This window comes from Chenopodium quinoa, unplaced genomic scaffold, assembly GCF_001683475.1.
Source record: "Chenopodium quinoa cultivar QQ74 unplaced genomic scaffold, ASM168347v1, whole genome shotgun sequence".
NCBI classification, from domain to species: domain Eukaryota; kingdom Viridiplantae; phylum Streptophyta; class Magnoliopsida; order Caryophyllales; family Amaranthaceae; genus Chenopodium; species Chenopodium quinoa.
The window spans coordinates 145,339-168,447 of NW_018745569.1; the positions used below are offsets into that span (position 1 = coordinate 145,339).

The window sequence follows — 23,109 nt, forward strand, 5'->3', positions numbered from 1 at the left end:
AGGTTTAAAAAAAACCAAACATAACCCAACAACATGGCCCAATACCATATGGATCGAATGCATTTCATAAACTTTGGATCAAAAACATAACTATGGAAATATGTAGTTAATATTTCGTGGCCCTATAACAGCATTCAACAATGGCAATCCCGTCAAATTAGTTAATAACTAATCACTATATTATGAATAGTAGCAATACAGTGATACAGGCAACAAATATTTATTGCTTCGTGTAAGCATCAAATCGTAAACAATTTAATCATAATACATAATTGATTAACATTAACAAACTACTCCATTTGGATAATACAATCTTCAACGATGTTCAATGGCGATACACTACTTTCATGCTACAAATACTAATTCAGTAATACCGAATACACAAACAAATAAGCATTTTGAATTAATTCTCTTACAAATTCAGTAATGCACTACACGCCTATATGAATCAGAATGTCTTACACATTGATACAAAGTAGTTAAAGATTATTATGCTCTTGTAAAATAAATATTGTATTACATGGCACGTTATGTTACAGAACTTCCTCATCCTCAGTGTTTATGTATACGACGGTATCGACAGTAGCACGATACTTTATCAACTTTTGCCGAGTTCGATTCATGACTCTAGGCTAACGAATTTGGTTTCCCTGATATAAATTGCCATCATCGCTGGATTCGCCAATCATAAAACAATCAGCAAATGGTACTTGGACCATAAGAACCAATAAACATAATCAACACTACTTTGTCTTGTAAACCAGTGTCCAAAAAATAGTAGTCAATGTTGATACATACATTACATATCATTGAGGCAGGGAGAATATCCAAACAAGAACATAGCCGTTTCTCAGCAACGCAAATACACGGGTTTGAGCTCCTAGTAAAACATGGAGCCCCACTATTTCTCGTTCTTCTGGGCTTACTAACCCATGTAGAAGGGATGAACTGACCTATCTGCAACCAGGCGCATACTAGGCTTAAACATAAAAAATGCACAATAACAAATACAGACACGCATTGAAATACAAACACATTAGTACCTATCTAGTATCAGTTCCAGGTCCCCCTAGGATGTCTCGAGCCTCCCTAGGATGCTTTTCTCCATAAGCCACATCCAACATCTACCAAACACAACAAATATAACTTACAATAGGCAATTCAAATAAAGATAATAACGCTAAGACAAGACGTGATGTATCCAGTACCCCAAGTTTTCCATAATCACCAGACGTAGAGAATCCTATCAAGCCTTGCAACAACAGTTATTTCTCTCATCGTCCAAACCTTTAACCTGGGAAAAGCCCCCATCGTAAGGGAAAAGCCCCCCATCCTAGGGGATCCCTATTGAGCCTGTCCAAATAAAACACCTACCCAACAATCATCAGATAACACAATGAGACAGTGTACTAAGAAACCATTATACTACTACCATTAGCAATCATAAACAGTCAAAATTACGTTTGCATATGACAGAGTAACATATCAACTGCTTACAACTAAAAACATCAAACAACCACCACATCCTCCTGTAGACCCATTCGCATAAAACCTTTTAGCAAAGGATGACAAACTACCAACTAGCTTTGATAATACGAGGCTGCACCAGTCGTATTCCTTACAGCTCATGGCATAAGTCAGCGCAGGAATAAGATTAGATGATAGCCGTGGTGATTGGGTTGGGCAAAGGACCATGTGAAGAGCCAATATGAGGAATAGTGTTTTGAATTCAGCTTCCTCACTCTCGTCCCGATCACCCTCAACTCTTTCCATCATCAGTGAATTCACATGTATACCCTTTACAATGTAGACACGCCCTTCATATTTGGTGGATCTGGTCTCCCATGATTGCCTGTATTGCTTCAATAATCCTTCTACCTTGGCTTTCATCATCGCGTTCATCGTTCTCTTCGTTGGAACAGAATTTCACCAATAGGTATCCCTAACACCCAGTTCACCTGGATCGGTGGGAATCTTAACTCCATCCCATCTGGAGAAGTGAAGATGTTGTTAATCGGATTAACACGACTGAGCAACCAGTACGCAAGCTGCCTGGGCAGATGCATTCCAGAAGCTAGGGTCAACAAACCACCAAAGCCAATCTCCATAACCCACCTCACACGTCTATCATCAAACTTTTAACATATTCTCCCAAAAGACTCAATTCGACATGTCAGGTTAGGTGTCTACAAGACAGAAGAAACCAGCCCAACAACAACAAAATCAGAACTTCCCCTTTTATGCATTACATTTAAAGGACAAAGTTAGATTAATACCTACCTTACAGCTATCAGAATAATGATTTTTCAGTACTTCCCCCTTTTCCTTGACTCCACCGCCAACACTAAGCCAGTTATCCTTCATAAGAAGGATCGCAAAAGCACGGTGCTTTAAATTAACAGGTCTTATAAGAAAGCAACAACATAAACTAACACACTAATACAACTTCCAATTTCCCAACCATAGACAACCCGGGAGAAAGTCGAAAAACCTTCGAATTCCTTTTTGGTCGGCCAACATGCTAGACAATAAGGATGTAATTGATGAACAACAAAACAAAAATAAAATATTCATGACATCAATTTAAATTTCTAATCCATACAATATTACCTGGTTGTCATTCCTTAATCGCTTTTACGGGCGACCCAATGCCTATTGATTGGTAAGAAGTTCAAATTAATAAAATCAATTTATTAAGCCGCCTAACCCTAATTCAATTCAATGCAATTGAGAATAAATCGAACAAATTACCAAATCAAGTTGCACAGGGGGTGACTACTCGCAGCGGAATTCCGAATCCATTAACACTGTGACCAAAGAAAATATTCAAAATATACCGAATTTTCAACCTTTGCACATCCGAATAATATTAACAAACTAAGATACAGCCAAGCCAAACCCTAAAGAGCCGTGAACATAGCAAAGCTGTTTCAATTAATACAATTTCTGGGAACGAACATTTACGTCTATAGATCAACTCATATTAGATTAGCTCTAACAATCTGTATTGAATACCGCACACACAGACTAGAAACAAATCGATGTAAATACAGGATATCAAGTTACTGAAATTGAGTTCATCCAAAATTTGAGTTCATCCAAACGTATAACCAACTACAATCAATTACCTTAGAGAATCGTATCAAACTGGTAGCCGAAAACCATACGGAAGCGGTCACGAATTTCGATTTAGCGGTGGCGAAAACTTCCTTAGAAACAACCACAAGTATAAATTCCACTTCTGATTCACATGAACAAAAGCAGAAGGAGTGAGAATCGTATCAAAATGGTAGCCAAAAACCGTACGGATGCGGTGGCCAAATTCCACGAATTCTAATTTGGCGGTGGCGAAAACTTCCTTAGAAACAACCATAAGTATAAATTCCACGACTTCTGATTCACATGAACAAAAGCAGAAGGAGTGAGAAAATTTACCTCATGGGTAAAGTTACGGGTAACGGACGTTCCATTGGGTCATTAACTCCAAGGGATAACATCGTTGAAAATTTGGGATAACGCCGCTTGGGTAGAGGTTAAACGACGTTTTCGGCCCAAGTTCAATTTAGCCGATAGATGGACGTAAATGCCCTTACTAAACCACGTGAAAAGACAGCGCTACACCTTGATAAACAAAAATCAACTTGTATTTTCTCTTACTTATATATTCTACGTACCTCATATCACCCTTTCAAGTCTTTGGTAAATTATAAAAAATATAATATATTTATATTCTCATCACATATAATATTTGCTTTTATTGATATATTTAGGGGCGGAAAATTAAGCATGAAATAATTAGTTGACTAATATTCTTAATTATATTCTTAGGTATATATAAGTCATAATCTACAATTTTTTATTTTCTGAAAGAAGTCATGATCTACATTTAATATACAATCAATAATAACTTTTACTAAACTATAATATAAACTTGACTAAAACAAATAGGATATAAGTTTCTTTAGATTATAAATATTGTTCAATAATATGATATGTCTTAGATCCTTTCCTAAATCTTTAGGAGTATGAAATATATATTTATATTATCTCATTGCATATAACCTTGAGTTTGTTGATATATTTAGGGGTGGAGAATTAAACGGGAAAATTTGAACTTGTCTTAAAAAAACAACATTTTTAAAGGCTTTCATTGGTTCAAGTTGGAAAGTTGAAAATCAACTCAAGAAAGATTAGGTTTTGGATTTTAGGCCCTTTATACAATATGACAAATCTGAAGTTTATGACTAAGGTGATTCTTGTTTGCATTTTTAAAAAATCAAATGAATATGAACTTATGAAGAAGTGTACAGATGAAACATATTATATAATCAAGTACATGAAAATGTGATGCCTAGCAATTTAATATTCACTCTTCATTGGATATGTTCTGATAGCAATTGAAGTTTCTGGTTTTTGAACAGGCTATTTTAATTACTTTAGCTAAGAATTTCAAAGAGCTCTGTACTATCGCCATATAAATCTAATAAATGGAAGAAGCAGATGAGTAGAATTAGAAAGAAAAGTAAATGCCAACCAGTTGAAACAGAGAAGAGCAAAATTCAGGAGCAATGCTACATAAAGGGCATAGTTGAATAAAATTATGAACAGGAGTAAAGTGAAGTGGTCATAAATCTATGCATACCTCTTAGACGGTTGCAGACATTATAATAAGCTCAGGTCAGGCTTTAGAGGAAGTAACATTTTTAGGCATTGAACAGAGCAGATCAGATCAGATTTTAATGTTTCTTCATGAGCTTCATCCACAAGAATGCTGGAAATCAATGCAGCGTCTTGTTATTCATACAGTGCTGCAATAAACAGCGGTCTGCCATGTATATTAGCTTGGAATATAATTGCTGAAGAGATGAATAGGACTGATAAGAGTTTATAGCATTATCTTCATAGCAACCATAAGGCCATAACTCTCTTCTTAAACTCTGCATTCCAGTGAAGTCGTCGCAATCTTTCTTGGTTAAGTGCTTATCATAGAGTAAAGATCCTTCAGAAACTACTCCTGAATCAGCAAGAAACTGTATCAATTGAGTACTCTTTCCCAATCCGATTTCCCCAATCAATACCATAATCTGCAAAATCAGAAAAAGAAAACATACACATAAATCCAGCAGAAATATGGTAGTGGGATACTGAGGCCGCCAGCATGATGGCTGAGTGGTTTATCTGATGACCAAAACGGTTCGAGCACGGTCAGTCACGGATAAAATATTTAGCACTGTCCAGTGCGAATCCATAAGCCATGGGCATATGTTTGCGACAGTAGCTAGGTTCAAGGCATGAAGCATGGAGTTGGCACAAAATTAGCCAAAGGACCTACATTATAAGAAATTAAATTACACATCACTACCTCTGTTTCTAGGTGTTCTTAACTCTTACCCGTTTTTATCAGTTTTGAAATATTATTAAAGTTTCACTTAATCCCATTATTGTCAAACCTCTTTTACTACCTTATCCTCTTTCCCCTCTAACCCACCATATGTAATTATGTACACCTTTTCACTCATATTCTCTTACTTTCCGTTTTCGTCCATTTTAGATAAAAAGAAGCTTGACACTTGGACATATATATACTCATGCGAGTCATGCTTAATACATGTGACAAACTTCGACACAAGATAAATAAGCGGTATCTAATAACTAAAGGTAAGCATCCCAAATAGCGCAGAGGAAACATATGCATGATAACAATGAAAAGCTTTAAGCATTTAGCTCCACAAATTACATTGTTAAAAGAAGAATCCATACTAGGTGAAACATAATAAGTAACTCAAAAATAAAAGCTTTAATCTTTTTGCTAAAGATTTATGCTAAACCAACATTTTTTATAAAGTTAATTTTTTTTTAAATACAAATTAATGTGTTATCCCTCCAACCCAAATTACTTAAAGAGATAAACACAAATTTCAGACCAGATAAATAAAAATACTAAAATATACTTCGTATATAATTTAAAACAATATCCTAAGAAAAATCTAACAACGTCACATAAATTGTTAAAATTAGGTTAATGCTCGTGCGATGCACGGGTTACCAAAAAATATTGCATAAAGTTGTATATTATGAAAATAGTTTTCGTAGTAACTTACTAAATAAGATGAGATGAGATGAATAGAGGTGAGATAGTTTAGCTCGATAGTCAAAGCGATCTTTTGGGAAAAAAAAATAGTAAAATCAGTTTATTTTTCCAACCCCAATTCAAATTACATCTCATTAAATAAAAAAGCATAATTTGCAAAAAAAAAATAAAAAAATAAAAAATAAAAAAATAAAATAAAATAAATTTAGATTAGGAGGGAAATTTTTTATAATGAATCTATCATACGTGGACAATAGTGATGTCAACGTGACATGTTTAAATTTAACTCAAATAAGTGTACTGAAAATTTTATTTATTTATTTATTTATTTTTTTTTTTGTGATTGGCTGAGATATAAATATTTTTGTAATAACTAATTTTTCAACAATTTAATGTACTATTGTCATATTATTACATTTGATTGAGATAATACTTGTTCTAGAATTAGACATGTGATATAAGTTGTTTAAAGACTATTTATTTTACAATTATATATGATGTATAGTAAATTCTTAGTGACAAAATTGCCAAATTTATACTCCCTCCGTTTTTTTAAGTGCATCGGTTTTACCAACACTAAATTTTAGGATGGTAAATTGAATAAAGTAAAATTTTGTGTAGGTGAAATTCGTTCGGAGATAAAAAAAAATTTTAATTGAAAATTAGTTGGGCGATGGTTATTAAAAAAACTAAGGATGTGAGAGGAGCAAAATAATAATAATAATATTAATAATAATAATAATAATAATAATAATAATAATAATAATAAAGTGTGGGAACCACGTGAAGATGGAGATATAATTAAAAATATGTATTAAAAAAAGATGATGTCCAAAAAAAAAAAGGAAGAAATGCATTTACATAAAATTGCCGCTTTAGAAAATGATGCACAAATATTTTAGTTGATTGTATGTAGAACAAATAAGATGACCAAATAGGAAATCATATTATACAAATATTCTTTTAAATGATTTTGGCAAGAATAGTCATGAAGTATAAAATATTAGAATAATATTTTAGTTGACTTTGTATGTATAGAAGAAATAAAAATAGAAAATTCATATTATCTAAATATTCTCTAAAATGATTTTGGAAAGAAAATAGGATATAGATGGATGGTGGTTTTGGAGGAAAAAAAACAGCATCAGGAAGTGACACGTGTCATTCCTGGTGTCTGTTTTAGTATTATGTTATTGATTGATGGGGAATAATAGGGTACATTAAGATGCAATTCCATAAATATCCTTCATAAATTACTCACTCATTCTAATAAAAAATCTAACAGGCTCATATATATTGTTGAAATGGAAATAATAGGTTACATTAAAATGCATCCATGAATATCTTACATGATTACTCCATATTTTTTTTTTGGTATTTAGAGAGCCACAAGGGCGGGGGTGAGAATCGAACCCAGGATCTCCTGGAATCGAGAGGGAAGCTCTAACCACTTGAGCTATCCCTCACTCTCTCCTTCATATTTTATGTATATAAGGTTTTAGAATGGTGAGTTGAATGGAGTAAAAGGTGTAAAAATCACAAGTTTGCAACATAAAAAATAGAGGAATAATGATAATTCGTGTTTTGTGCATATTTGTTAGCTTATTTTTGGTTGGTTTTATTAGCTTAGTCGAGTGTTTTAGTCCATTTTGGTGTATTTTGGTTTAGTTTCGATGATTCGATGCTTTGAGGGGTAGTTTCGTTGTTTTTGATGAATTTCAGGTGATTTATATGCAAATGGAGTATGGTTGGCTAATCTTGAGTATAATAATCATGGAGTATGAAAACATATTGCTTAAGAATATCAAAACATGTGTTCAGGACGAACTTGAGTGAAAATGAAGCAAAACGTTGATGAAATACTTGACAAATATGACACCTGTTCACTATTATGCTCATAACTTTTGATATACAAATGATAATGGAGTGATTCAAATTGTATTGGAAAGTAGACTTGAAGACCTTTCCAACAATATATTACACGCCTCAAACAGAGCTCCGGATATGAAGTTATGACTGATTTAAGATGAGTGATACGCGCAGCAGGGGAGGCACGGCCGTGCCTGGAAGTCAGAAGCCAAGGAAGATATGCTCGCAAAGAGGCACGTTCGTGCCTAGCAAGGGGCACGTCCGTGCCTCCTGGGAAGATTGTGCGCCAAGAAACTTTGTTATCTTCTTATCTTTCTAGGGCTATATATATATTAAGGAGTGTTTTATTTCTTGATTAAGTTTTATTCTAGCCTTTTATTTTACGTTATTAAGAACTAGTTCTCTCTATTTTTATTTTCTTTACTTTTGTAATTCAAGATTCAAGATTTACACTTTCCGCTTTCAATTCAATTCAAGATTCGGTATTTTCTTTTAATATCTTGTTTCTTAATTATGTTTTCTTCAATTATTTTTGTTATTGTTTCTTTCAATATGTGTGAGTAGATTCCCTATTCCAAGATCTAGGGTAGCCCAATTATGATCGATGCATGAATTAAATCTTTAAATTCTCTAATAACTCTTGCAATTGCTATGCTAAATTGATTGTGATTATGTCAATGCTAGATTAGACGTAATCTTAGTATTGCGATTATTCCATTGTTTCTATCACAGCGAGAGTTGGGTTTAAACGAATTTGAGTAAATCAATATAGGGTTTGATGTTCAACACGAGAGTAGTTGGGTTTGATAATTGGGAAGTGAGAGTAATGTGTTTATTGTCTCTAATATGCATGATACCATGAGAATAGGCTTGATTGTATGTTAGGGAAGCCATTGATACTCGAGAGAGGTCCTTGGTATTGATTAGGGTTTACTTTTCCCCGTTCAATTGGAATCGTATGTTAGGGGTAGAAATATAATTGCATCAAGCCTAATTGTGGTGATACTTGATCTTGGATGTTTTAATTATTTGATTATCATATTCTTTAGTTTATTTTTGATTTTTCCATACATTAGTTCTTTAGTTAATCGATCATTGTTGGATTCTTGCTTAGTAGGAATTTGAGTCTATTTAATTATTTTTGAACCTTAGTCTCTTGGGATTCGACCCTTGCTTGCCAATCTACATAGTAGTGGTTAGTTAGGTTATTTTTGTTAGGTACGCGACACGCCTACCAAATAACCGAATAACAATCAGCAACCTAAACCTCGAAAAAAAAAACCTGTTGAGAAATAATGTCACGGACTCGTCCTCGAACCGATACGGCAAACAAGAAACAACGTATACTTGTCCTAAACTCTTGAATGCGCTTTAAAATCAACGCATTCTTACTATTTCTTCCCAAACTCCTCAAATAACTGCAAATGCCGCAACAAATTCTTCTCCCACTACTTCAATCAAACGAAACAACAACGTTGCGAAATAGAATTAGGGGTCAGACAGTGGAAAAGCGAAACCCTAATTTAAAAATGGCGTCGCAAGTGCAGGTCCATTGAGCTTAGCACAGAAGAATTAGGGGTCAGACAGTGGAAAAGCGAAATCCTAATTTAAAAATGGAGTCGCAAGCGCAGGTCCATTGAGCTTAACACAGAAGAATTAGGGGTCAGACAGTGGAAAAGCGAAACCCTAATTTAAAAATGGCGTCACAAGCGCAGGTCCATTGAGCTTAACACAAAAGAATTAGGATTCGGACAGCGGAAAAGCGAAACCCTAATTTAAAAATTTTACTGTAATTTTGCAACTAAAGAAATCTCCGGGGAAGACTAAGCTCAACGTTGGAGCATTTCCTCCGCCGCAGATATGATAGGTGAGTTTTTCGTTTTACTTTTATACTTTTTGGACTTGGAACTTGGAAGGGTAAACATTTTGTTCATTGGAGTTTTGTTGTACGAAGTAAAATCTGACACGCCCTTTTAATTCAAGGAATTTAATAAATTAAAAACAAAGGAAAGGAAAAAGGTTTTAAATCAATGTTTAGTTTCATAAATAATACCGTATGAGAATGGGAATTCACATGAAAGGAAAATCAGGGTTATCACCTTGATGTTTGTTTATCAAGGAGTAAACTGGTCATTTTCGGTATAAAGTGAAGGCTATTGTAATACCCCGTATTTTTATATGTATTTTAATTTAAATCATTATTTTATGGAGCATTTAAATAATTTGAAATGAATCATTTATGGTATTTTATTAATTTAAAAAGGTTTATTTTAATTAAAGGTCCATTTGTATTTATTTAATTGCTTTGAAAATATTTTATTTTATAATTTAGAAACTTTAAGGCATATTTTTTTATAAAAGAAAGTTTTAAAATCAATGGAATTTTAAAGGAAGTCAAATGACTAGTTTGAATAGGAGAAAGGATCATTAAGGGTAGAAAAGGAATTTATTGTTAGGAGGGTTTTGAGAGGGGGTATGAATACCCATCTTATGAGAAAATTAGATCTTGCCCAATATGGAGAATATCCAAAGGTAAACTCTCTCTCTCTCCTCTTATTTTCTCTTCCTTAATTTTTCCCCCTCCCCTTTTATTTTCCACATCACACGCACACACACATGGTGGTCGGCCGCCACCACCACTTCCCACCGGCCGGCCACTGCCGCAAGCAACAACCGACAGCAGCAGCCGCCGGCGTGGAGGGCGGTAGCAGCCCCGTCTCGTCGTGCGACTGTGTGTGTTTAAAAAAAAAAACTCTTCTTTGTTTTAAATTTAATCTAGCCTTGATTTAATTATTATTTTTGGGTTGTGTGATGATTTTCATGATGTTTGATTATGATTATTATGTATATAATTCCCATATTTAGTTTTTGAATTAAAAAGCCCCAAATTGAAAACCCTAGGTTTCTAAATTAATGTATATTGATGGAAATTGATTGTAGTTGGTTGGAATTATTGAAATAGGTGTCTCTAAACATAATTACAGCAATTATACTTTTTTTATAAAGCTGGAATTTTTATATAAAGGTTATAATTATGTTTCTTGAAATGATTTTTAATTACCCATTAATTGGAATAAAAGTAGGGGTTTTAAATTAATTTTCAGCTTGTTTTAGAGGGTTTATAAGTGATTTAAAGAGTGTATATATTGTTGGAAATTTATATTGAATAGGTATTAATATCTCTTTGTAATTTTGGGTTGTAGGAGATTTCCAAGTGAGTGATTTCGTGTAGTGACGATTTTGAGATCATATTCTAGGTACATTCGCGTATTCGGTAATTATTTAAGTGTATAGAAGCATGCTAGACTTTGTTTAATTAATTCCGAGATAGTATCATGATAGGTGTTGGTTGGAATTGTTGATTGGATTGATGTTGGTGATTGGTATATGAAGTATGAATTATTTGTGGTGAATTAATGATTGGAATTAATTATATTAGCATGTTGAATATGAACCACACTTTTATTATTGGCATGATTGGGAGCATGTTTATTTAAACTAAATGTTTAATTTGGTTTGGAATATAAAAAGGGAATTTTATGATGGTTCGTATAATTCTATTGATGCTTTAAGCATGGGAAATAAGCTATTAAGTGTCTTAGTCCACAGGAATGAAATGTATTGTGCCTAAGTGCACTTAAGGTGTTCTAAACACCGAGGGATAGGATTTGCGGTGTTTTATGCGCTTAAGGTGTTATTTAACGCCGAGGTAGTTTAAAAAGGGTTCAACATTAAATTTATGTGGTCACTAATTATTCAAGAATTAAATTGGTGTGTTCGATTGCTTGAATAATTTATTTTGATTGATTGTATTATGGTTTCAGAGTCATCACCAAGTCTAAAAACACGGAAATAACGTAAAGTGAAAGAGCTTACGCACCAAAACTCTTGGAACGTATATACCTTGAGTATGAACATATGGAGGGAGTTATGCGACTTTACATTTGGTCATAACTTCTAATGGGAGTACAGACGCTGTATTTTCCTTTATTTATTTTATGCGCAGGACGTCCAGTCACTTTCATGTGGCATTTGCCTACCTGGTTAGCTCCCAGTGTAGTTTATCTCAATTTATTTGGGGCAGGGATTTGGTGGGAAACCCGTTCGATGCGTAATCAAATTTAAAAACCAATTTATTTATTTATTGGTTGGTCGTTTGGTATGTTGTATGCTTGTAACAGGTGCAACAAGGTAAGTTGTGTGTTAATAGGATGAAAGCATGTTAATGTATATTGTTTACGCTTATGTACTCAGTTTTGCAGATTGTGTGTTTGTATGTTTGTTTTGCCTTGTCTTTATCATGGCCCTACGACGACCCATTTCTAATGGCGAGTAGTGAGGACAAAGTAAAGAGAAGTTTTTCAGGTGATGAAGCATATTCATGATGGGCATGAGTGAAGAGCGAATCATGCTTACTTTTTATAAGAATATGTTGTGGTTTATTGTTTTGATTATCATATATTTTGCTTGTGAGACTAACACAAGGTTTTTAGAATTTGTTTTGGGTTTTGATAAGGGCCTATAATGGTTCCAAGTTGTAGGTTGACTTCGTTTGACTTTGGTTTGGCTTTTACTTTCGTTTGGTTTGACTTTTATAAGTTAGATTGTTTTGAATGATTTTTAAAGTGAGTCTTCCGTTGCGAGTCTTTGATAATTTCCTTAGCCGTTTTCACGGTGGCAGTAATGTCTTAGAATTTCCTATTTCGTATTAAAAAAGAGCAAAACAGGTATTTTAAAGGAAAGGAATTTCTAGGGTGTTACAAAGTGGTATCAAAGCTTTGGTTGAGATTTTTATTACCACTAAAGCCAAAAACGTGTTTTAAAGTATTTTTGTTTCAAACTTGGCCAAGTGTTTATTTAATCAAGTAATTTTAAAAGTGAGTTATTTTATTTTATAAAGAGGACCGAAAACAAAAATTAAAAGGGTTCGAAACTTTTTTTGGGAACATTCGAATTTATTTTTTAATTAGGTTGTTCGAATTTTTTTTTATGATGGCCAAATATTTTGGCCTTTTTCGAAATTTATTTTCCAAATTTTTTTTAAAGAGGCGTCAAAATTATTTTTAGTTTGTTCATTTTCTTTGGGAAGGGAATTATTTTCTAAGTCTCTTCCTTTATAGGATGCCGATCTTTCCTAGCAAACACTCTCAAATTGGTACTCTAATTAAGAAAGAATATGCACTTCCTTTTAACTATGTTAAGAAAATTCGTTTCTACTGTTCTCATATGAGCGATGTCCTAGGAGACAAGCATTATGACCTCCCTGATCGTGTTTCAGCTATGATAATTCATTGCCTTCCTGACGAACCACCATATTTTGCCGTCAAAGAAAAATTTGTTGATTTCTATTTGCCCGGGACATTCCCAACTATTCCAAATACAAATATTATTATGGACAGCGGTGCCCTGACTACAGATACTTGATTTCTTATCTCGTTTGAGTCGAAAAGTATCACTGCGAGCGTTTACATATTCCATATCCAAATTATTACTATGATAACCCAGCAGGGAACAATTCCCCTTCCACTAGCAATCAATCAGGAAATTCTTCTCCACCACAGGGTTATCAAGCAGGAGCGAATGGAGGGTAAGAGGAAGGAGAGCTAATGGATGAGAGTAACCATATTGTTGATAGTTCCATTATGGAAATTCCAAATCTAAATTCACCCCTAACTCCAATTATAATTGACATTTCATCTGACGATGAGGAAGATGAAGAGTTCATTCAAGTAGAGCAAAATCCAGAGACACCTGAACCAATGGAGGAGGAAGATGACCCTGAATTCGATCCCGGAAGCTACAAACAATCGAAGGAAAAGAAGGACAATGTTCGAAAGGAGTAGATTTTGTAGTTTCATTTCCTTTAGGATTCTTAGTTTCATTTCCGCAGTTTTAATTATTTCCTTTGTTAGTAAAGTAATAAGTGGCATGGCCACAGTGAGTATATAAACCTATTGAGTTGTGTAGGTTATTCGAACTCATTTCATTTTATCTTTCTATTCACTTTCTTACTCAGCAATAAAAAATTTATTCATTTCCTTGCCCAATAATTCATTTTACTGCCAAATAATTCATTTCATTTCCAAATCATTCATTTCATATCACTATTCCAATGAGCCATTTCTTACTCAAATATTCCAATAATTCATTTCTAAACTCTGGGAAATCATGGGAATTATTTTTATTTATTGATGTGATGCTTTATTAAATGTATGGTTGGTTAGCAATCAAAATTTGGTTGATCAAGCTGCAATTTTGGGAATTGTAATTTTGCAATCTCAATTTGCTAGCTTAAAATTAAATGTGTGTGTATAAAAGGTATAACTTAATTAGATGGGTGCGTAACTTGAGAGCTAACCATGACCATAATTAATAAAAACCCCTTGTTTTAATTCAAGCGAAGAAAGATGGCAGGAGGAAGTAGGAGCAATAATGAAGGGAATGAGCCGAGTGAGGTTGTAAGGCAGTTAGTAGTGGTTGCCTAGAAATTAGCAAGAAACTCGACCAACAATGGGGATGCTCAAGGAGAGCTGTTTAAGAAGGTGGCGCAAAGCAAGCCACCAACCTATCAAGGCGAACTTGATCCAACAGTGATGGAAAATTGGTTAAGGGAATTTGAGAAACTGTTTGGGCAGTAGGATGCCCAGAAAATTCGAAAGTAGGTTGTGCTACCTATTACCTCAGAGGTGAAGCTGACCTTTGGTGGCAACAAAATGAGGCTACCATTAAAGCACTACCTGGGTTCAACTGGACTATGTTTTAGGAGAAGGTAAGGGACAAGTTTTACCCCAGTTTCCTACGGAAACATAAAGCTGAGGAATTTTTCTTACTTAGTAATGGGAGATATGTCAGTCACTAAGTACTATACCAAGTTTATTGAGCTGTCACGATTTGCCAAAGAGTCTGTTGCTACAGAAAAGGCAAAGGCTAGGAAGCTTTGAGAGTGGATTGACCATTGATTTGCAGCTAAAGCTGTGTGAACAAGTGTTCGAAACCTTGGATGAAGTGTATGGGAGGTCTGCACACCTTTATGCGTTGGAGTTGAAGAAAAAGAAAGAGTTAGCGGAGGTGGAAAGGAAGGAAAAGAGAAAAGAGATGGGGCAAAACTTTGGAAACCCGCAAGGTAACCAGGACAATTTCAAGAAGCAGAAGTACCACCATAACAACAACACACTAGTAGAAAAATTGAATTTCGCACCGCACTTTTCGCACCGGTTCTTGAAAACCGGTGGGAAAAGAAATGGGCGGAATTTGAAAAAATACTTTTCCCACCGCCGGTGGGAAAAATGAGTTTTTCAAACCGCTGCGAATTCTCTTTAAAAAACGAAATACAGTATCTTCTTTCTTTCTCCTTCCTCGAAATCTCCTCTCTCTCACCTACCTTAGCTTCTCTCTCCTCCTTCATTCTTCTTCATCTTCTGGGTTTATGTTCGAATTTTCTGGGGGGTTTGCGATTTTGAGCAGCCGCGAATTTCCCGGTCACCGTCATCCTCACCGGAGCTGCTTCGATGTTCTCATGACCCACTGTCACCCTCATGCTTCACCTGCTCTTCACGGCTCCACCACTATCGTCACTCTTCGCCGTCGCATTCGTCTCCGCTCCTCCAGATCTGGTCTAAGTAATCTCTCGTTCTTTATATTAAAGATTCAATTTGAATTGAGCAAGTTTGAAATTCTAGGGTTAATTTGATGAAGACAATTGTGTTATTTATAGTTATTACATTTTAATGTTGATTATTGTTCATAACAATCGTGCTATCTTACGATTACTCGTGTACGATTTGCTCCAGAATCCAACAATCTTCTCATTTCATCTTGGGATTCTGTAAGTTACTATTATTTGCTTCTTCATAAATTTTTATTCACAATTTTCTTTTGAATTTAACTCAATTTAATTAATTTTTTCTTCAATATTTTTAGAGTATTAGGTTGGTGGATGTGGAAAGCAGTAAGCTTAGATTAGAAGTTCAAACAGAAGCTGCAGTACTTGATTGCTGTTTTCAGAATGAGTTTGTTGCTTTCTCTGCTACTTCTGATGGATCCATTTTCAGGTAGTTTTTTTCCCTGAAAATTTGGTTTTTTGTTGAAATTTGGGCTTAATATTATTCAAGGGTTGCTTAATGAAATTGTAATTATTATCCAATTTATTACCCACCATGGGAGCAGTCGAAATTTACCTAAAAAAGTAAGAAAGAATGAAAATTGAAGGAAGACAATGAGAAAGGAAGAGAATGTAGGAGAGATAAGGAGGAACTTAAGGTGGAATTGTGCTCTTAGTATCCCTATGGTTTACAGCCAGTTGTACCCTTTTGAAGGTCTGTTGAATTATACTTCAGGAATCATTCATCATGTTAGACTTGAAGGTATGAAACTATGAATTCAACTATTTATTTTAATTTGCTTGAGTTGTTTGTAATTTTGATTAGTTTTTATCAATTTGTTTATGTGGTTGTCCTTTTGATGAATCTTTGAATTTGTTTTTAAATGAATTTGGTGCATAAAATCTACTTTTTTTTTGTGTAGTAGTAATTAATGATTATCTGTCTTGGTTTATCCAGCTGATAGATTTTGAAAGTTAAAGTTTCTGATTTTTATGGGTTACTGGTAAAATAGACCTACTCTTTTGAGGGATGGTTTTACTCTAGAAATATGATGTATTGTTCAATGAGGTTATGAAGTTCCATCTTCTCTGATTTCCTGGTCTTTAGCTGAATATTAATGTCAGTAACAACTAAAGCTTGTGAAATATCAAAATGTATCTGTTGAATAACATAATTAGTCAAGTTCATGTGTTTGTAATAGAATATTATTCCATGTCCTTGCAATTCGCAGGATATAATTCCCCTTTTGTCTTGCACCAATTCACCTAATCATATTTACATATTTAATAGCAGTTTCTTTTTTATATCGTTGGTGTTATCATACGTGTTCTCATATTTTATTTTTGTAATTATATGCTTAAGGCAATAAGGCCTCTGAGCCGTCAAAAGGAATCCTTTACTTCTCTTAATGCTTAATTACTTCTACATTACAGTAGTCTTTAGGTATGTGTTTAATGGCCTACAGTGGCTCCATCAATCATTTCGAACTAAGTAGTAACTCACAGCAAAAGTGTCGTTTAAGTATTAATGAAGTCAACTGCAACTTGCTGCATTATTATTGAGTATATAGATAGGTCCTGTGTCTTTTAAACTATTAGGGACTCTGTCAGATTGAAGTCTGTGAGTCAGATATGGATCAAGATTTTGAATACTTGTCAAGAACATGGCAAGGTAGATAGAGAGTCTGTGAAATGGAGGTATGGGGAGGAGTTTAACAGCACATTTATACCCCAACTACAATGCCCTAATTTATGGGGAGTTACCAGTTGATATCCTTTTTGTTGTTTTCAACCCCTATTCTGAGCTTGGTACTCCTCTTTCCAATTCATCTTGCAGAAGCCTAATGGGTCCTTGTCAAATTAGGGATGAGTGAGGTTAACATACTAACTAGCTACTTGAGATTTGGTCGGCCAAAACTTTGTCTAAGCTTATCTTGAATGAGCTTGACTGATCATTTCAAGTTCAGCAATGTTAATTTGGTTAGCTGGAGTTGAAAAGTTTGTGAGCAAGCCTGAGTATAAGAATTTAGTACTGCCAAAACAGGTTATCCTTGCTACATCCTTTCCCTTAGTCTTATTCATACATCAAGACATGTTATACACACATTCATGTGCTAAGGGCTGAGTCAGCTGAAATGAATTTGGAACCTCTGATTGATTTGCAGGTCAATCCTTCGAACCTTTTCCCACGATGACATCAGTGAAAGTAGATAATTAAGTAGGAGTGGTCATGTGAAAATGGACAATTTATCTTTCTATAAAGCTACTTTTTTCTGTCGAAAGCTAATAGCTTCTGATAAAAGCTATACCTCTGACCTCTGTAATTTATCACTACCTCCACCACTACATTGCCATACACTTAAACCACTAAAGACTTCTCCAAAGCTTGTGCCGAAGACACCCTTAATATGTTTTAAGAAGTTCAATTATTTTTTTTTTATTTATAATATATGGATCAAATTTGATTTTTGATCCATGTTTCTATGCTAATGAGCATGATGATTGACATAATTGGAAGAGGATTTTGTTTTTCCATTTTCTAAAGAGTCCTTGCAAAGTGAAGGGTTTGTTTGACCTAAGTCTTTGAATTGTTTCAGGTGTTGTATGTGCAGCTGGTTGACTTTACATGGCAAGCATTAAGTATCTACACACAGGAATTGCTGTTTTTACTAATTGTTTGGGTAGCTGGGTGGCCTGGTCTGGCTTTGGCTCATGGCTGCTGCTGGTTCCCTGCTGCTACTGGTTTTGGTTTTAGTGTTGAACTGGGAATGCTTCAGGTAATTCTTTGCAAACCTTTCGATTTTTTTTAGGGGTAGTGACCTCATGACCTGTTAGGCTGTTAGTTTTCTGAAGGCAACTGAGGAGCAGCAAGGCAGCTGCATAATTTGGTCACCATCATTTATAAATACTATATGGGATCAGAGGCTTCTGGAAATCCAGAATCTCAATTATCCTTAAATACTTCTACAATCATAATAGTCTGGCTATCTCGTAAAGTGGTCCCTGCTATAACATTTTAGAAGTAATGTTCTTCAAAGACTTTAAATTCTATATATTATTTTTTTAGTTTAAAGTCCTTAACTTTAAATGTTCATCTAATTGAACCTGTAATCAAAGGAGGACCACAAGCTCGGGGCTCAATAAATGAAAATTTTTTCCCAGAAAAATTGGTGCTTTAGGTGCAGTAAGGACTTAGGACACCTAATTCATAATTCTCCAAGGTAGATCAACCAATCTAGACAGTTTAGGATCTAACATGTCATCAATGGGATTAACGCCGGGTTAGACAGGTGTTGTACTGTGATTATGGTTTATAATCACTCTGATAGTTGATGAAGAAAAATAATGCAAACTCGATAACCTTAGTTCACTTCGATGGATACTTTTGTCTTATCACTTTGTATAATGACTTTGAGCTTGAATTTATCAGGGTGTCTCAGCAATTGGAGCTTTCTATGAGCTCCTAAGTCAATCCTCTCTGAACGTATCTCGGCATGGAGAACGCAAGCTAGTCGCTCCTGTTGAGTTATGCCCGATCTTAAAGACACTATACAAGATACTCATAAAAAGGTGATATATACACCTGCCAGATTAATTAGCTAATTTTGCAAGATACATATTACTGATGTTTAGTTTGTCAATTGCCTGCTGTGATAATTTACAGGGAACAATCTTCAGAAGACATTCTCCAAACACTGAGGGATGAGACATGAATGATCCCCGGGATCGAATCGAAATTGCTCAATCACATGCTTTCTACATGCCTTCACTCCGCTGAGTTGCCGTGTGTGTTCAGGAAGCTATAACCTTGTATTTTATTTTGATTTATATTTTATTTTTTTGGACAAAAATTGTAATATTACAACCTATTTTAATGAAAATATGTAACTTTATATATATGTTAGTGTTTATATATCAATTTAAGTGAAAAAAATGAAATTTTTTTTTTATTTTTTAATTTTTTTTTTTGGGCATTTTTGGCACCGGTTTTGGAATAGAACCGGTGCTAAAAGTTTTTTTTTAATTTTTTTTTGACGCTTTTAGCACCGGTTCAAAGCAAGAACCGGTGCTAAAAGTGTGGTTTTTCGCACTGGTTCACACCCAGAACCGGTGCGAAAAGTCATTTTTCCCACCGGTTTTGAACCGGTGCGAAATCTATGGGGTTTTAGCACCCCCCAAATCCGGCCCGGTTCAAAACCGGTGCGAAAAAGGGGGTTTGAACCGGTGGGGAATTCGTATTTTCGCTTAGTGACAACTTCAACAACAACAATAACTTCCAGGGTAACAATCGCCAAGGTGGGCGAAACTTTAATGGAAGAGCTAAGAACTCTAACCAGGGAAATAACAAAGGACCAAGGCATTATTACTGCAAAAGGTGTAGAAATGACCACCCTGGTAGAGACTGCGATGGTAACTTGGTTACTTGTCGCACTTGCAACAAGTTGGGATATAGGGAGTACGAGTGCTTCTCCAAAGATTCTAATCGAAACAAGTAGGGGCAAAATTCAAGGAGGGGTTCTAAGGAACTTTCAGGAGAACAACAACTATTCAGGGAACAAAGGGGCACAACAGAATGGGGTGAAAGGCAACAATAATGGGAATAATCAGGTGAAGAGTGGAACTCTAGAAAACTGAATGTGATCAGTAGGCACGAAGCTGATACTATGAAGGATGTTATTACTGGTACTTTTCTATTAACTCTATTCCTGTTAAAGTTTTGTTTGATTCTGGTGCAACTTTTTCTTTCATTTCAAAAGCCATTGTTTCAAAACTATCACACTGTTTAAAAACCGTAGATGTTATAGATGTACCTATAGTTATTCCTATAGGAGGGGTAGTACAGTGTACCAAAACTTTTAAGGATGTGCCACTAGAAATCGAGGGAAAGATGTTTTTGTCTGACCTCATCGAGTTTGGGTTAAGTGACTTCGATGTCATTTTGGGAATGGATTGGTTGAGCAAGTATAGTGCAGAGATTCGTTGTCTATCGCAGAAAGTACAGATAAGTACAGCTGAGGGTGAGTTGGTAACATATTGGAAGCATGGTGAAACAAAGTGCCCAAGGATCATCTCTATGATGGAAGTTGGCTAAGTATATTAAGAAGGGGCATCCAATATATTTTTGTAGTGTGAGGAATTTAGATCATGAAGAGGCAGCTAAGCTTGAGGACATAGAAGTGGTGAACGAGTTTCTAGATGTGTTCCCAGAAGAGATTCCAGGAATGCCACCTAAGAGAGCAATTGATTTCACAATAGAGTTGGCTCCAGGGACATCACCAATTTCTAAGGCACCATATCGAATGGCACCTGCAGAAATGAGTGAAGTAAAGAAGCAACTACAGGATGTGCTAGAAAAAAGGGTACATTAGACCAGGCGCATTTCCTTGGGGAGCTCCAGTGTTGTTTGTTAAGAAAAAGGATGGGAGTATGAGGTTATGTATTGACTATAGGGAGTTGAATAAGGTCACCATGAAGAACAAGTACCGGTTACCAAGGATTGATGACCTATTTGACCAGTTGAGGGGCGCATCTGTATTTTCCAAAATTGATTTAAGGTCTGGATACCATCAGTTGAGGATCGCAAACGAAGATATTCCCAAGACTACATTTAGAACAAGGTACGAGCATTATGAGTTTACAATAATGCCATTTGGGTTGACGAATGCTTCAGCAATCTTCATGGACTTGATGAATAGGGTGTTCCATCCATTTATGGACAAGTTTGTCGTGGTGTTCATAGATGATATACTGGTGTATTCAAAGAATAAGGAGGAACATGTAGAAAATTTGAGGGCAATTCTACAAACCTTAAGGGAAAACAAGCTTTATGCGAAGTTTTCTAAGTGTGAGTTTTGGTTGGAGAAAGTAGCATTTCTGGGTCACTTTGTGTCCAAGGATGGGGTAGAAGTAGATCCAGCAAAGATTGAGGCAGTAAAAGGATGGCCTACGCCAAAGACGGTGTCTGACATTAGGAGTTTCTTAGGTTTAGCAGGGTATTATAGACGTTTTGTGAAGGACTTTTCTAAAATTGCTAAGCCTATGACCTCTTTAATGAAGAAGGACAAGAAGTTTGAGAAGTGTGAGGAAGCTTTCCAACTCTTAAAGCAAAAGTTGATTACAGCACCAGTGCTTACATTGCTAGATGATAGTGGAATCTACGATGTATATGATGCATCCAAAAATGGTTTAGGATGTGTGCTTATGCAAAATGGAAAGGTGATTGCATATGAATCTAGACAGTTAAAACCTCATGAAGTAAAATACGCTACTCATGACTTAGAATTAGCTGCAATTATTTTTGCGCTAAAGATTTGGAGGCATTATTTGTATGGAGTGAAATGAAGGATTTACACAGACTATAAAAGTTTGAAGTACATTTTCAGCCAAAGAGATCTAAACTCACGCCAAAGGAGATGGTTAGAATTTGCAACGGATTACGACTTGAACATACAATACTATGAAGGGAAAGCAAATGAAGTTGCAGACGCTCTAAGTCGTAAGACCAGTCATGGACTGAACACTTTAATAGTGGCTGATGAGTTATGTAGGGAAATGAGGAAAATGAATTTAGAAGTGGTAGAATGGGGAGTACCAGCAGGTATACTTGCGAATCTAAGCATTCAACCAACAATATTTGATGAGATAAGGGAAAATCAGGCAGGAGATGTTAAGTTGGATAGGATTCGTGATAAAATCAAGCAAGGAAAGGCATCAGATTTCAAAATTCATGAAGATGGAAATTTAAGGTACAAGGGTAGATGGTGTGTACCACAAAAATGTGAGGAAGTAAAGAGAAAATTAATGGAAGAAGGTCACAATACACCATACTCAGTGCACCCTGGAGGGGACAAGCTATACAAAGACTTGAAAAAGATGTATTGGTGGTCCAGAATGAAGAATGAAGTTGCGGAATTTGTAGCAAAGTGTCTAACTTGTCAAAAGGTGAAGATAGAGCACAAGAGACCGCAAGGAACCGTGCAATCATTAGAAATTCCTGGATAAAAGTGGGATTGCATTTCGATGGATTTTGTAACTTGCCTCTGAAAGTCAAAGAGTGGAAATGATACCATTTGGGTCATGGTGGATAGGCTTACTAAATCTGCAATGTTCATACCAATGAAGGAGACCTGAAAAATGGAGCAACTTGCAAAAGCTTACATCAAGAATGTTATGAGGTTACATGGAGTTCCAAAGGATATTGTGTCTGATAGAGATTCTAGGTTTTTTTCAAAGTTCTGGAAGAGTGTGCAGGAAAACTTTGGTACAACACTAAAGATGAATACAGCATTTCACCCTGCCACAGATGAACAAACTAAGAGAACTATTCAAACCTTGGAAGATATGTTGAGAGCTTGTGTCATAGACCTCCAAGGGGGATGGTAAGATAACTTGGAATTGAATTTTCATATAACAATAGTTACCATGCAAGTATTGGCATGGCTCCATTTGAGGCATTAAATGGAAGGAAGTGTTGCAGTCCTGTATGTTGGAACGACATAAGTGAAACAATGATCTTAAGGCCTCAAATGATTGAAGATATAGTTAAGCA

At 35.3% G+C, this 23,109-nt stretch overlaps 2 protein-coding genes and 1 long non-coding RNA gene across 9 annotated transcripts; 2 read left to right on the forward strand and 1 right to left on the reverse strand.

Annotated features, from left to right (window-relative positions):
• Positions 1 to 276: 276 nt before the first annotated feature.
• LOC110716270 lies at positions 277 to 3,613 on the reverse strand. 7 transcript variants are annotated; one of them, XR_002510453.1, is made up of 6 exons: positions 3,436 to 3,613; positions 3,129 to 3,241; positions 2,752 to 2,807; positions 1,209 to 2,652; positions 1,044 to 1,124; positions 277 to 957 (listed from the first exon to the last, which is right to left on the reverse strand). It is a non-coding gene; the product is annotated as an uncharacterized LOC110716270 (long non-coding RNA). The 7 variants fall into 7 exon arrangements; XR_002510455.1 differs by lacking the exon at positions 3,436 to 3,613 and having other exon boundaries at positions 1,209 to 2,358; positions 2,611 to 2,652; positions 3,129 to 3,429; XR_002510454.1 differs by lacking the exon at positions 3,436 to 3,613 and having other exon boundaries at positions 1,209 to 2,186; positions 2,281 to 2,652; positions 3,129 to 3,429.
• Positions 3,614 to 15,235: 11,622 nt separating this feature from the next.
• LOC110716326 (glycerol-3-phosphate dehydrogenase [NAD(+)] GPDHC1, cytosolic-like) lies at positions 15,236 to 19,417 on the forward strand. The gene is made up of 6 exons (XM_021894945.1): positions 15,236 to 15,579; positions 15,751 to 15,785; positions 15,881 to 16,323; positions 18,158 to 18,337; positions 18,991 to 19,130; positions 19,225 to 19,417. The coding sequence occupies exons 3-6, from the start codon at positions 16,309 to 16,311 to the stop codon at positions 19,271 to 19,273; spliced, it is 384 nt and encodes a 127-aa protein (XP_021750637.1). The 5' UTR covers positions 15,236 to 15,579; positions 15,751 to 15,785; positions 15,881 to 16,308; the 3' UTR covers positions 19,274 to 19,417.
• Positions 19,418 to 20,224: 807 nt separating this feature from the next.
• LOC110716343 lies at positions 20,225 to 20,929 on the forward strand. Its single transcript, XM_021894964.1, has 3 exons — positions 20,225 to 20,243; positions 20,357 to 20,582; positions 20,689 to 20,929. Exons 1-3 carry the CDS (start codon positions 20,225 to 20,227, stop codon positions 20,927 to 20,929), a joined length of 486 nt encoding a protein of 161 aa, XP_021750656.1.
• The last annotated feature ends 2,180 nt before the right edge of the window (positions 20,930 to 23,109 follow it).

What these genes read in the sequence shown, in the direction of transcription:
- LOC110716326 (XM_021894945.1), top strand. An exon ending in TTGAACTGGGAATGCTTCAG is followed by an intron (nt 18,338 to 18,990) that starts GTAATTCTTTGC and finishes TGAATTTATCAG; the next exon opens with GGTGTCTCAGCAATTGGAGC. An exon ending in TACAAGATACTCATAAAAAG is followed by an intron (nt 19,131 to 19,224) that starts GTGATATATACA and finishes GATAATTTACAG; the next exon opens with GGAACAATCTTCAGAAGACA.
- LOC110716343 (XM_021894964.1), top strand. An exon ending in ATAAGTACAGCTGAGGGTGA is followed by an intron (nt 20,583 to 20,688) that starts GTTGGTAACATA and finishes ATATTTTTGTAG; the next exon opens with TGTGAGGAATTTAGATCATG.